This window comes from Poromitra crassiceps (assembly GCF_964638095.1).
Source record: "Poromitra crassiceps genome assembly, chromosome: 5".
NCBI lineage: Eukaryota > Metazoa > Chordata > Actinopteri > Beryciformes > Melamphaidae > Poromitra > Poromitra crassiceps.
Window position 1 is genome coordinate 16,652,983 of NC_139642.1, and position 13,320 is coordinate 16,666,302.

General features: G+C 45.5%; 1 protein-coding gene across 1 annotated transcript in view; it reads right to left on the reverse strand.

Moving 5' to 3' along the window:
- Positions 1–3,871: 3,871 nt before the first annotated feature.
- supt5h (SPT5 homolog, DSIF elongation factor subunit) overlaps positions 3,872–13,320 on the reverse strand; it is a 43,789-nt gene continuing 34,340 nt past the window's right edge. Inside the window, exons 19-30 of the mRNA XM_083637060.1 lie at positions 12,672–12,818; positions 12,226–12,351; positions 12,053–12,137; positions 11,562–11,690; positions 10,503–10,605; positions 9,637–9,764; positions 9,114–9,222; positions 7,668–7,826; positions 7,403–7,571; positions 7,043–7,240; positions 6,180–6,275; positions 3,872–5,538 (exon numbers count right to left, since the gene is read on the reverse strand). Of these exons, the coding sequence (XP_083493186.1) occupies positions 5,398–5,538; positions 6,180–6,275; positions 7,043–7,240; positions 7,403–7,571; positions 7,668–7,826; positions 9,114–9,222; positions 9,637–9,764; positions 10,503–10,605; positions 11,562–11,690; positions 12,053–12,137; positions 12,226–12,351; positions 12,672–12,818 (1,590 nt within the window). The 3' untranslated portion in view covers positions 3,872–5,397. The remainder of the gene's footprint in view (positions 5,539–6,179; positions 6,276–7,042; positions 7,241–7,402; positions 7,572–7,667; positions 7,827–9,113; positions 9,223–9,636; positions 9,765–10,502; positions 10,606–11,561; positions 11,691–12,052; positions 12,138–12,225; positions 12,352–12,671; positions 12,819–13,320) is intronic.

Consider the following 13,320-nt stretch of genomic DNA (forward strand, 5'->3'; position numbering starts at 1 on the left):
ATAAAGGTCCGCAATACCGCGATACCGTGAAACCGTGGTATTTTTGTCCAAGGTTATCATACCGTCAAAAACTCATACCGTTGCATCCCTAGTCACTACATCAGAAAATATTAGCTTCAGACTTAGTGAATGTGCTTGAAATGCTGCATTTCACAAAAGGCGGAATATCTCAGCTTCTAATTTGAAACGTGTCTTTTTGCTCAAAACAGCCTATCTTCTCCGGCTCATAACTAAAGAACGGAAAATGGTATCAATAAACTTTTTTTTGCAGATGATAGAAGAGAGTCTCATCGTTCTTTGTGCGTGTTTGGTGTTTACATAGTAATATCACACAATATTCTGTGGGCCTCGAGAAATCACTGAAAACGCTCTGAAACTCTGGCACTGGGAGCGTCCGTTCTCCAAAAGTGGCTGGCACTCAATGAGTTAATGACTACCGTCCCATCACCCTAACCTCCGTAGTCATAAAATCATTTGAACGCATCACCCTCTCCCACCTGAAACACCTCACCTCCCCCCTGCTGGACACTCATCAATTTGCATACCGCCCCAATAGATCAGTTGAAGATGCTGTCAACATGGCCCTGCATAGCTCACTACAACACCTGGACTCACCCAACACATTACATCCGCACCCTTTTCATAGATTTCAGCTCTGCCTTTAACACAATAGACCCGGTCAAACTCTTCCATAAAATGATGGACATGAACATTCCTCTCTCTCTCTGTCATCTGATCAGAAGCTTTCTGTGGCGGAGGCGTCAGGTGGTCAGGATAGGCAGCCTCCTGTCCAGCCCCCTGACCCTCAGTACTGTCTGTGGCCCCCAGGGTTGTGTCTTCTCCCCATGGCTCTTCTCCATCCACACCAACCTCCTAACATCCCACCACAGTTCAGTTTCCTTTTTCAAATATGCAGACGACACCACCATAACCGGACTCATCACCAACAATAACCAGGATCATTACCGTAATCAAGTGGCCCAAGCTGTCACTTGGTGCCAGGACAATAATATACATCTCAACACATCCAAAACCAAAGAAATCATCACAGACTTCCGACGGAACCCACCCCCCAAGACACCCCTCCACATCTCCGGACAACCCATAACTACCACAGAAGCATACAAATTCCTGGGCACCCACATCAGCTTCTTCTTCTTCTTTCGGCTATTCCCGTCAGGGGTCGCCACAGTGGATCATCTGTTTCCATCGGTTTCTGTCCTCTGCATCGTCCTCCGTCACGCCCACTGCCTGCATGTCCTCTTTCACTGCGTCCATGAACCTCCTCTTGGGCCTTCCCCTCCTCCTCTTTCCTGGCAGCTCCATCTCCAGCATCCTCCTCCCAATGTACCCCACCTCCCTCCTCCGCACATGTCCATACCATCTCAGTCTTGCCTCTCTCACTTTCTGTCCAAACTGCTCAACATGGGCGGTTCCTCGGATGTAATCGTTCTTTATCTTGTCCAGCCTTGTCACTCCCAGAGAGAAGCGTAACATCTTCATCTCTGCCACCTCCAGCTCTGCCACCTGCCTGTTTGTCAGTGCCACCGTCTCTAGACCGTACAGCATGGCTGGTCTCACTAGCCTGCTGTAGACCTTTCCCTTCACTCTCGCTGGTACCCTTCTGTCACAGATCACCCCAGTCATCCTTCTCCACCCACATCAGCAACACACTCAAATGGGACAATAACACCGGTCACATAATCAAAAAGGCCAATCAAAGACTTTTTCACCTCCGGCAGCTCAAAAAATTCAAAATCAAACGCAATCTGCTCCTCCAGTTCTACACAGCCATCCTCGAAAGCATCCTCACCTCTTCCATAACAGTCTGGACAGTCATTCATGAAACAAACTACCACGCATAATCAAAAAAGCTTTAAAAAATCATAGGCACCCCACTCCCATCACTAGACTCACTCTACCATAAACGCACAATCACAAGAGCACAAAAGATCATTTCTGACTCATCCCACCCAGCTAACCACCTGTTCCAACTGTTGCTGGCCGGCGGCGGCGCCATAGGTGTAGTGCCGGTAGAACGCGGGGGAACGGTGTTCCCATACTTCTCCAACGGGTGTTTTGTGTGTGTCAGTGTGTGTGTGCATGTCGGGCCAATAAAACGAGTGAAACTTGGCAACGTTGTCATTCGTCCTATATTTAAGGTGGGCTGAATGATTCACACAGCATCAACTCGCGGCTTGAAGAAATAAGGAAACATTCCACCTTAACTATATTTAAGGTGGGCTGAATGATTCACACAGCATCAACTCGTGGCTTGAAGGAAAAGGAAACATTCCACCTTAACTAGCTACAGCGCGGGGGAAACCTCAGTTTAATAAAAGCTATACTGAAACGCTACTGGCTTTTTCAGCATCAAAATATTTTTTTCCCCCCCAGTAGCCTACCTCACTTTAACAAGTAAAGATGAAAAAGGCAGCCAAACATCCTTTCATTTTTCGGACAAGCTGTTAAAAAGGTACGTTTACAAGCATGAAGAAACTGTTAAAAGCGTGTTTCTTTTCAACGCGGTTGAATCAAAAGTTAGCGTTAATCACCCCATTGCAATTTGCATCCAGAAAATCACACAAGTTGCACAAGGCATTGATCATCATTTGGCACGGCGGCCGGCATTTTTAGAATTTTGTGGTGAACTCATTTTACTCCACTACATTTCCACAGAATTTTGTGGTGAATTAATTCACCACAAAATTGTGGTGAGTGATGATCAATGCCTTGAGCAACTTGTGTGATCGCTGGTTGAGAGATTGTTTAGCTGTTTGTGTTGATAACTGACTCTGCTGAGTCTGCTCTGCCGTGCCCATATAGCCTACGTCTTTTAGTTTCAGAGCTGCAAATGTCATGGGCTACAGACACAATTAGTTAAGTCGTGTGTCAGTGACAGTGGTTTGCAGCACTTGAGGAATCCGTGAGTTTGCTCGTTTAATTCGTTGATATAAGAGATTTTAATTAATGAATAGGCTACGTGAACGTTAGCGTGTGTGCGTGCGTGGGGGGGGGGGGGGGGGGGGGCTTTGTTGGGACCTGTGCGTGTGCAGGTGTTCCCCATATAGGTGCGTTCCCCCACTTCTCTAGATAGCACTACACCTCTGGCCGGCGCTACAGATCCATTTCCACCAAAACAACAGCTTTTTCCCCACTGCCATCAGGTCACTGAACTCCACTCACTCCTGAAGCAATACCCCATCCATAAGTTCTGTTCATGTTGAATGTCCTGTATTTGTCTTTATATGCTACCTGTACTGTCTGTGTATTGTTTTCATATCTGTACTGTCCATGTTCTTTCTGCTGACACAGTAGCTATTGTGCTATAATATGCTGTACCGAAAGCTAATTCTGCCGACTTTGTTGTGCAGTCCTTAATAAATGAATCTGAATCTGCCCCACCGGCCCTGTGGCTGACTGGCCCACCCAGCCAGCCTCACCGGCCCTGTGGCTGACTGCCCCACCCAGCCAGCCTCACCGGCCCTGTGGCTAACTGCCCCACCCAGCTGCATTCTCCAATTCCATAAAGGCTTCTACTTAAATGCTTGAAATTAGTTTCTTAGACAAATATGAGAGATGTCTGTTTCTGATGTCTTTAGTCTTCTATGACAGACTATCTTTGGGTTGTGGACTGTTGGTCAGGACATAAGACGACATTTGATCTTTGGGGGGAAATTATCTCAATTTCTCACCATTTGGTGACATTTTCAAACGATGAATCAATTTCTCTAAAATAATCTACAGATTAATCGACCCTCTTGATCACACTGAAATCTCAAAATTCAGTCAAATAAAAACAAATATCAGCTCTCCTGAACATCATGATTCCAGATGAATACACAGAACATTAAACACACACACCGCCAAATGAACTGCTTCACAGTTTATTGACATAATACACTTTTTCCCCCGAAGAAGAGGCTGCTTGTCATTCTCTGAACCTCCGAGAGAAAAAAAACAAAACCAACGCTGAAGTATTGACAGAACAGAACAATCAGAAAGCACTAAAAACAGATCCTGAACACTAAGAATACAACCAGCTAACAAAAGAGAATAAAAAATAAAATGAGAGAGAACTGCTGGACTGTTGTTGGGGGGGGGGAGAGAGACAGAGAGAAGATTGTAGAAGTTGTTTTTCCACAGCAAATTATTATTTCCAGATGTCATCAAAACGGCCAACACTCTAAAAAACATTTTTTATAATGACGTCAATGTAATGTGATGTGACGCGCACACACACACACACACACACACACACACACACACAGGCCTCTGGGATTTCTTATCAAAGAGAGAGTGTGTGTGTTTGTGTGTGTGTGTAGGGGGTACTCAAAAGTCAGTAATTGTTTTTAACTTTTTGTCAAATTAAATAATGGTCAAGTTTTTAAAAATCATCAATTTGCTGGGGCAGACCCCAGGTTGAGAACCAGTTCTAGAGGGCGTGTACGCACGTTCAAGAACCACTGTTCTAGAGGGCGTGTACGCACGTTCAAGAACCACTGTTCCAGAGGGCGTGTACGCACGTTCAAGAACCACTGTTCTAGAGGGTGTGTACGCACGTTCAAGAACCACTGTTCTAGAGGGCGTGTACGCACGTTCAAGAACCACTGTTCTGGAGGGTGTGTATGCACGTTCAAGAACCACTGTTCTAGAGGGTGTGTACGCACGTTCAAGATTGTGATACGAGACAACATCTCTCTTTGCGTCTTCCCACTTCCTGTCTGTGCCGCTGAAAACAACCACAGGCGTGCACGGCGGCGGATGGATATGAGCGCACGTTCAGAACGCATGATTATAAAGATTTGGCTCTTTTAAAAGGCGTAATAAAAAAAAATCATCAGTATCAGATAGCCGCCAAAATTGTTATTTTAGGTATCGGTATCGGCCCAGAATTCTGCATCCCTAATTTTGTGTGTTGTTTCTATGAAGGTTTTGAGAAAATAAAAGCACCTTTGTCATTTGGTTGTTGTGTCATGATAAGTCTCTCAAAGTGCAACAATAGATGTTGAAACCTGAACAGCCTCTTCTTCTCTTCTGTACACGTGTCCAACACTTCCATAAGAACGCATGCTGTAGAGCCATCTGTGTCTTTGTTCAGAGCATCTGTTCAGGTGAGATGGCCTGTGCGATAGCTTTGTGTTTGAGTTTTAGATAAAAAAAAAAAAAAAAAAAAAGTATAAAAAAACAACTACTTGTGTGTGCTCTTTGTATTCCCAAGCAGGTGTGTGTCTCTCTATGCCCAAGTGCACGTGTGTGTCCAAGCCTCTGTGTGTGTATGTTCACGTTGTGTGTGTCTCTGTGTTGAAGTCTGTGGACCAGTCTCTCTCCATCTGTCCCTCCCTCCGTCTCTGTCTCCCCTGTGTGTCTCTCTCTCTCTCTGCACCCGCCTCTCTCTCAGGTGTCCAGACGGCCAAGGAACCTGAGGTTGAGGATCTTCAGCTGATCGTCCAGTTCCATGCGCACGATGCCGTCGTCTCCGTCGATGCTGAGCAGGATGCCCGTGGCCTCGCGGTCCTCTCCCAGGATCACCTTCACCTGGGGGGGGGGGGGGGGGGGGGGGGGTGGGGTGGGGGACAGTGTTCATTTAGTTGACTCAAACTAAAACTAGTCTAAAACTACCCTTTTTACTGACAAAAACTAAACTAAAGTAAACGAAAACTAAACTAAAACAAAGTTGTGATGACAAAAACTATGAGGAAATTTATTGAAATAACTGTAATATTTGTGTTGAGTGTGAGAAGTCTCCTGCTAGTGTCGATGTCCAGTGTGATGGCAGAGAAACGTGTGTTTGTTTATTTTCTGCGTCGTGTGTAACGTTAGTTAGACGAGGGAATCCATAACTTCCTTTTAAAAGCCAGAGGCTAAGTAAAAGCTAAGTTGTCGCGATGCATCGATTATACGATAAATCTTGACACCCCTAGCAGAGAAGCGTGTGTTTGTTTATTCGCGTCGCATGTAACGTTAGTTAGACGAGGAAATCCGCAACTTCCTTTTAAAGGCACAACAACAGCTAGTTAAAGTGATGGTACCAAACTTTGGGAATGTCCAATACCAAACCGTTTTTAACAAAAAGTATTGAAATAATATCGAAGTTTCGGTATACCGTGCAACCCTAGTACAGATACAGACAGATAGACCGGTACAGACAGACAGAGACAAGACAGACAGACAAGTACCTTGTTGTTCTTGGTGGGGGTGACCGGCTCCAGGTGGTCACTGCTGATACTGACAACTTTCTCTGACTCCTGCATGAACACTGAACACATCCCACCCTGCAGAGAGACACAGAGAGAGAGGGAGAAAGACCAAAAACAAACTTGTAAAGGTCCTGTTACAGAAATTAAAATTGTACTCCCTTTCAATCCATATCTGATCAAAGACGTTTCATGAAAACATCCTTCAAATTTGGTTTTGTTTGATGGTTAAAATGTAAAGTTATTAGATTCTGTCCAGTCCATTTCAGTTGAAATCCAGGAAACATCACAGCTGGACTCCTGATTGGGGTCCAGTCTGCAGCATCTGAACTAAAAGCCTCCACACCACAGGCTTATTCTGAATTGGTATTCGGAATATTTTTTTTTATTAAAGAAATAATATAAATTAAATACAACTATATAGTCTGATTTTAAATGTATTTGTTTATGATATTTCTTTATTATTCATTCAACGTTAGTTTTTCTGTGTGAATTGTGGTGTGTCTTCTGTCTTAACAACGACCTGTCATTTCTCGGATTCAGACTCTGAGCCTATTATTATGAGAAAGAAAAAGAAAAAGACAAATTAACACAAGCTGTTATTTGTTTTAATATGTGACACTTTTATTAAATAATAACAATACATACTTCACACCGCAGAATAAGTGCAACCTTAAAAAACGATGCCTTTAAGAAGCAGCAAAACGGGTATGTGTGTATTCTGTAATGATATGCATGAGACAATATCGTATATCGTTGTAGTTGATCGGGAGAGCATCACAATATTAGATGTGTGTGAGTTCCACTGTAGTGTGTGTGTGTGTGTGTGTGTGTGTGTGTGTTACCGTCACACTCCTGATGACCCCGGTCTGCCCCATCAGGTCCATAAAGGAGTCTTTGACGTGGACCAGGATGTCGGTGGTGACCCAGTCGCTGCTGCCCTGCTCGATGTTGGAGCCGGGGGTGTGTGGGTTGTAGGCGCCGGGGGAGGGCGCTCCGGGCGTCATGGGACTGTACCCCACCGGGCTGGGACTGGGGCTCGCCTGAGGACACACGGGGCCCAGATTTGTACTCGACTGACATTTTAAAGAGAGGTTAAACTTTTTTTTTTTTTTTTTTAAGTTTGGTCCAAAAATAATTTTAAGTTTAAACCATGATTTATTCTGTAAGCCGTTGGATAATTTAGACTCGGCCCCTGACTGTACCTGATAGGCCATGGGAGAAGGCGTGGGGTGGTAGCTGGCTGGAGAGTGTGTGTTCTGGTACCCGACGGGCGAGGGTGCCACCTGGTGGTAGCTCTGAGGACTGGGACTGGGCTGGTAGGAACCCTGAGGGGACGGAGCCGCATAGGGAGAGTACTGCTCCGTGTTATACCTGCAGAGAGAGAGACAGGCAGTGTTATCAGCCATCTAACCCTCTTAAGATGACATTGTGTGCAGTGCGGTGAACCCGAGGACTGTTGATACTCACATAGCAGGAGTGCCTGGAGTCTGTGGGTTGTACTGGGGGTTGACCTGGGGAGAGGGGACCTCGGGGTACCCCGGGGTCTGGGGGTTGGGCGTGCCACCGTAGCCCTGGGGAGAGGGGGAGGGCTCGTCATCGTAGGGGAAGTCGTACTCGTCCTCGTTCCTGAAGAGGGAGAAGAAAAAAACAGAAGAAGAGTGGAGGGCACAGTTATGACATTGTACTGAACTGCGTGTGTAACTCTGTCTTTCGAGGCTAGAAGTTAATCCATTTTGCACACACCAGTGTTGCCATCTCGGCGACTTCTCAGAGCCCCCTGGCGATTTTATTTCTCAAATGTGATTAGCGATAAATCTGGCGACTTTTTCTGACCATGGGAAGAAGAAATTGGTATGACTGATGCTGGTTTTCTCTAGCCGGCAGATTGACACCAGTTGTCAATGAATGATTGATGATTGATTTTGATGAGAGCGTCATGCATTCTACGGTGCCCCGCCCTCATGGGCCTACAAGACACACATCAAATACAACAATAAAAGCATAAGACAGCGCAACAATGGTACAAATACAAAGAGCACAAATCACAAGTCAACAACATAGTGCTCAAAGAACAAGACAAATCATTCCATCACGTTTTAAACTAAATGTTATGTCTTTGCTCCCATGCCTGACAAAATCAAAGGGAAGTTCCCTTTTTTTTTTAAACAACTCCAATTTCTCATAGTCATCCAAGTAACAAAAGTCGGCATAAATACACATATTTATATATATATATTTATTAATATATAGTATAGAGGACATTTGAGTAAAGAGCACTTCCCTTGCATCATCATATGCAGTGCAATAGAGCAAAAAGTGAGTCTCGTTTTCAATTTCATGTAAATCGCATCGTAAGCAGAGTCTACCTTCTTCAGGGGGTGCGTTAGGGCTGGGTAATATAATATTGATATTGTGATATGAGCCTAGATAATAGATATCGTCTTGTTGTATACGGTGATATGGCATAAGTGTCTTTTCCTGGTTTTAAAGGCTGCATTACAGTAAGGCGATGTCCTTTTCTGAACTTACCAGACTGTTCCAGCTGTTCTGTTATTTGCCTTTACCCACTTAAGTCATGATATCCACATTAATTGATGGTTATCAAAAATCTCAACCTGCAAATATTTTGTGAAAGCACCAATATTGTTGCAATATCGATATCAAGGTATACGGTCAAAAAATATTTGATTTTGTCCATATTGCCCAGCCCTACAAAATAGTCTCAAAACCGACATGAAAAAGAATCGTGATGACATCGTGGATCGTGATCCTGCGTAAAAAAAGGAAGAAGAAGAAGAAGAAAAAAAAAAGATAGTGATATGATATTTCTGAAATATCACACACCCCTACTCTGTGTGTGTGTGTGTGTGTGTGTGTGTGTGTGTGTGTGTGTGTGTGTGTGTGTGTGTTCACCTGGAGGGGGTGTTGGGGTTGCTGGGGTCCCAAGCTCCGCTCTGGCCCGGCGTTCGGCTCCCATCATGCAGCGGGGTCTGGGAGCCGTAGTGAGGCGTACGGTTTCCTGCTGTGGGGACGGAGGAGACGAGAGGAGGAGCGTTTCAATCACACAGCCAGACAAGGTGACCAGGACTGAGTCCATGTTTAGCCCGGTGTTGTAGTCAAGTGGCTACATCTCCAGTCCAAGTCCAGTCTCCGGTCCCCAGTGTTCAGGTCCGAGTCACCAAAGAAGAGTCCGAGTCGAGTCCAAGTCCGGAGTTACTGAACATGAGCGTGAGTTCACATGTAGGCGCAGGAAGTTGAATAATGGGGTCCAGGTTGAAAAAAACCTAAATTGTCCTTTACCATCCCTAGTCTAAAATGAAGAGCCTGATCTTGAGCTGCTCTATATGAAAAGTGTCAGCAGATAACGTTTGTTATGGTTTGTCGCTATATAAATAACATTGACCTGACCCAGACACACACACTGACAGTGTCTTACCATCATGCAGTGGCGTCTGTGACCCATACATGGGTGTTCTGGAGCCGGTGCCGTACATGGGAGTCTGGGAGCCGTACATGGGAGTACGGCCATGGGTGGAGGTCATACCGCTGTGTCTCTTAGCTCCCCTGGAGAGGAGAGAGGAGGAGAGGGGAGAGAGAGAAGAGAGAGAAGAGGAGAGGAGAGGGGAAAGAGAGGAGAGAGAGAAGAGAGGGGAAAGAGAGGAGAGAGAGAAGAGAGGAGAGAAGAGAGGGGAAAGAGAGGAGAGAAGAGAGGGGAAAGAGGAGAGAGGGAAGAGAGGAGAGGAAAAGGAGAGAGGCATTCAGATTAGAAATGTCCTCAATCAATAATGTTGACAAGTTGATTTTTGGTAGAGGGACTTGTAACAAAGGAAAGAATGTGAGAAAGTGTGTGTGTGTGTGTGTGTGTATAAAACAATCTAATAGACTATTCTCTTGTCTGAAAAAGTATATTTGCCATGTTTTTTTTTTTACCAGCGCCAGTCTCTTTGAGAGCATGGCATTGTGGGGGACTCTGGGAAGTGAAGAGTTCTACTGTACTATGCAGGTAGAAACATGTATTAAGAGAAATTGCCTTAAAGGCATAGTTCGTATTTTTTATGCATGTAGTTCACTCAGTGAACTACATATTCTACTACTACCCCAGCTCCAAAAATCCGAACTATCCTTTTAAACTGCATGTGTTACGGCTATAAAACAACACTCAGCCACAAGGAAAAGGTTTCACGCTTGGTTACTGCATGAAGAAAAGCTGATATTGTGTGATCTTCAAAGAGTCGTCCAATGGTTCCCGGTGGTGAATATCGAATAGTATTTTTTGCTTGAAATGCCCATCCCTGTACATACATGGTAGTTAGGCGCTGTCTGTCTACGGAGATGGTCTGGCAGGTGGAGTGCAGCTCCACTCTGGCTGTAGACTCGGTGGCGTCCTTCACCACACCAATGTATCCTGGGAAATGGAGGCACAAGACTTAAGCTGTGTTCACACAGAGATATTTATTTTTCTCTCCGTCGCTCGATTCAACCCTTTGGAATCACAAGAATTGACGGACATCTGGGGGCTATAACGTTACGCAATGTCATGATGTTTGTCCACTACGAGCCACCGTAGTTGTTTACAAGCTAAGCCTATCAACGTGCTCCTCCTAACCCGAGCTCTATACCGGTAGTACAGACTTCACTTCATGTCAGCTGTCAGCCTGTCAATCAGCTGTTTATTGTGTTGCCACACAATAAACCAGCGGTTTGTTCCAAGCCAGTGTGATCCTTGACTCACTCTCACACGGCAGCCAATCAGCGTTGAATAGCGAGCGACTGATGCCAACGAAATTTCGCTCGAGTTGGGATATTTAATCTCGGGCGACGAGCGAATTTTCGCCCTATCGCTCTGTCTCTTTCGCTCGGACGCCCAGCGATTTTTTCTCCCGGGCGAACATACGCTCAATCGCTCGTTTGCATTGACTTTGTATGTAAACTCGATGCCAGCGAAAAACTTTAATAGGTCGGTGTGAACGCAGCTTAAGTCAATGCCACAGTATAACCTGGGAAATATTGGCGCAACAATTAAGCCTGGAAAACATCAACCGGACTTGAAAGTACGAGCAGCAAAAGGTAACTATTGCGTGTCGCCTCACATTGCCTTTTTCAAAGTCAAAAAGTTTTACTGGAACACACCGCAAAGATGGCAGCCGACGGTCAACTTGCATGTACGTTCTACCAAAGCTGCGCCGACTTGTCCTCTTGTGAAAAGTGAGCGCACAACTATTTTACACTCTTTGTGCGACGAACCGTTGGGGTGAGTGTGGAATCCGCACCTCGCCATAGGAAATAATACCGTTTTAAACGTTTTTGTGTCCTTGTGTGGACAGAAAACACTGTGTGGACTCGGCCTCAGTCCAGTCTCACCTTTGTAGGGACCCTGGGAGATGCGGACGGTCTGGCCAATCAGATCGTTGTCTCTCCTCCCTCGGCCCCGCCCCATTCCTCCTCCTCCACCTCCTCCTCCTCCTCCTCCTCCTCCTCTCTGCTGCTGGCCTGGACCGCGACAGGATGAAGAGGACGACATTTTTATTTATAAAACACAATCAGAGTTCATTTTTCCTGTGCACAGTAGTAATTAATTACTGTCCGTCCCTGTGATGGTTAGTGGTGTTGACAGAAACCACTACTTATTAATGTCTTGTAGCAGTATTTGCTTGTCCTGTACTGTAGAGCCTCTAGCTAAAACATGTCAACATGCATTACTATGCTGCAACATTTGTGTGTGTGAGTGAGTGAGTGTGTGTGAGAGGGAGAGTGAGTGAGTGAGTGTGAGAGAGAGTGAGAGAGAGAGAGTGTGAGTGTGAGTGTGTGTGTGTGTGTGTGTGTGAGGAGCAGGTCATGGGCGGGGCACTCACCTCCTCCCCCATGGTGCATGGGACTGCTGATGCGGGGGCTCATGGGGGCGAAGCCTCCCACTGTGAAGTTGGTCACGTCTCTGGGCTGAAACAGGGCCGAGCATTTCAATATGGAAACTTTACGGACATGCTATTTACACTGTATTCCCAAACAGACATGAAAAGGCACACACCTTGGACCCCCCTGCGAGCACCAGGTGTCTGGTCTTGCAGACAAACATGCCTCCGTTCTCCACCAGCTTCTTACAGTGCAGGAAGGCAAAGCCACGGAACAGGTGACGGATCTCCCCTTCTCGACCCTAGACACACACGCGCGCACACACACACACGCGCGCACACACACACACACACACACACACACACAGAAAACACATTTGTACACATTCAAAGCACTCATTGCAAACCGTTTCCAGTGTATTTGGCCATATGGGAGGTGGGGTAAAAAAAAAAAGTGAATTTCTTATTTATCCTCACGAGTTTTCTGTCTATATACTGTGTATTATTTATTGACAGTATATACATATAGAGAGAGAGATTTTATTTATTTATATTTTTCTAAACTGTAAACCACGGGCATTAAACCAAGTGAAAGAACAACAGGTGGTGTGGTGTTGCTTACAGAGTGCGGCCCGTCGATGACCTTGACGATGTCTTTGACGTGGATGTTGTTCTGCTCGGAGTCGAGGGCCACAGCGAAGCGGTTGTCCTTCCTGCGGTTGACTGCCTGGTGGCGCACCGTCAGCACCTTGCCGTGCATGTTCAGCACCTGGACACAGACACACCTGTTACACCTGAACCAAAGGCCCCCCTGTCCTGTCCTGTCCTGTCTGTGGGGGCTGGATACCTGGCTAACACACAGGAACCACTCCACAACACAGCCTGGAGGGAGAGGCCATGAGCCATCCTGCAACAGCTGACTAGGGTTGTCATGCTACTAGAATTTCTTTGCACACAGTCACTTTTTCTTCCTGTATGCATTTGTTTTTATTTTGATAAAAATAAAAATTCAGCAACATATTGCATCAAGTTAACACTAGATGAATTGCATGTCCTTTACAGTCTATACATGTGAAAAACACAAACACAAAACATTATTTGAAAAAAAGAGGGGTTAAAATATTATAAAAGATCAAGTTACATCTTTTCATTTATAAGTCTGCTCAGGTAGGAGATGATGGAGCTCCTATAGTGCTCAGTTCTTGTTGGCATAGACTGGAGCTTACTGGCCGTCTATGACGTTATTCCATACGAGCAGCAATTTAATTCAA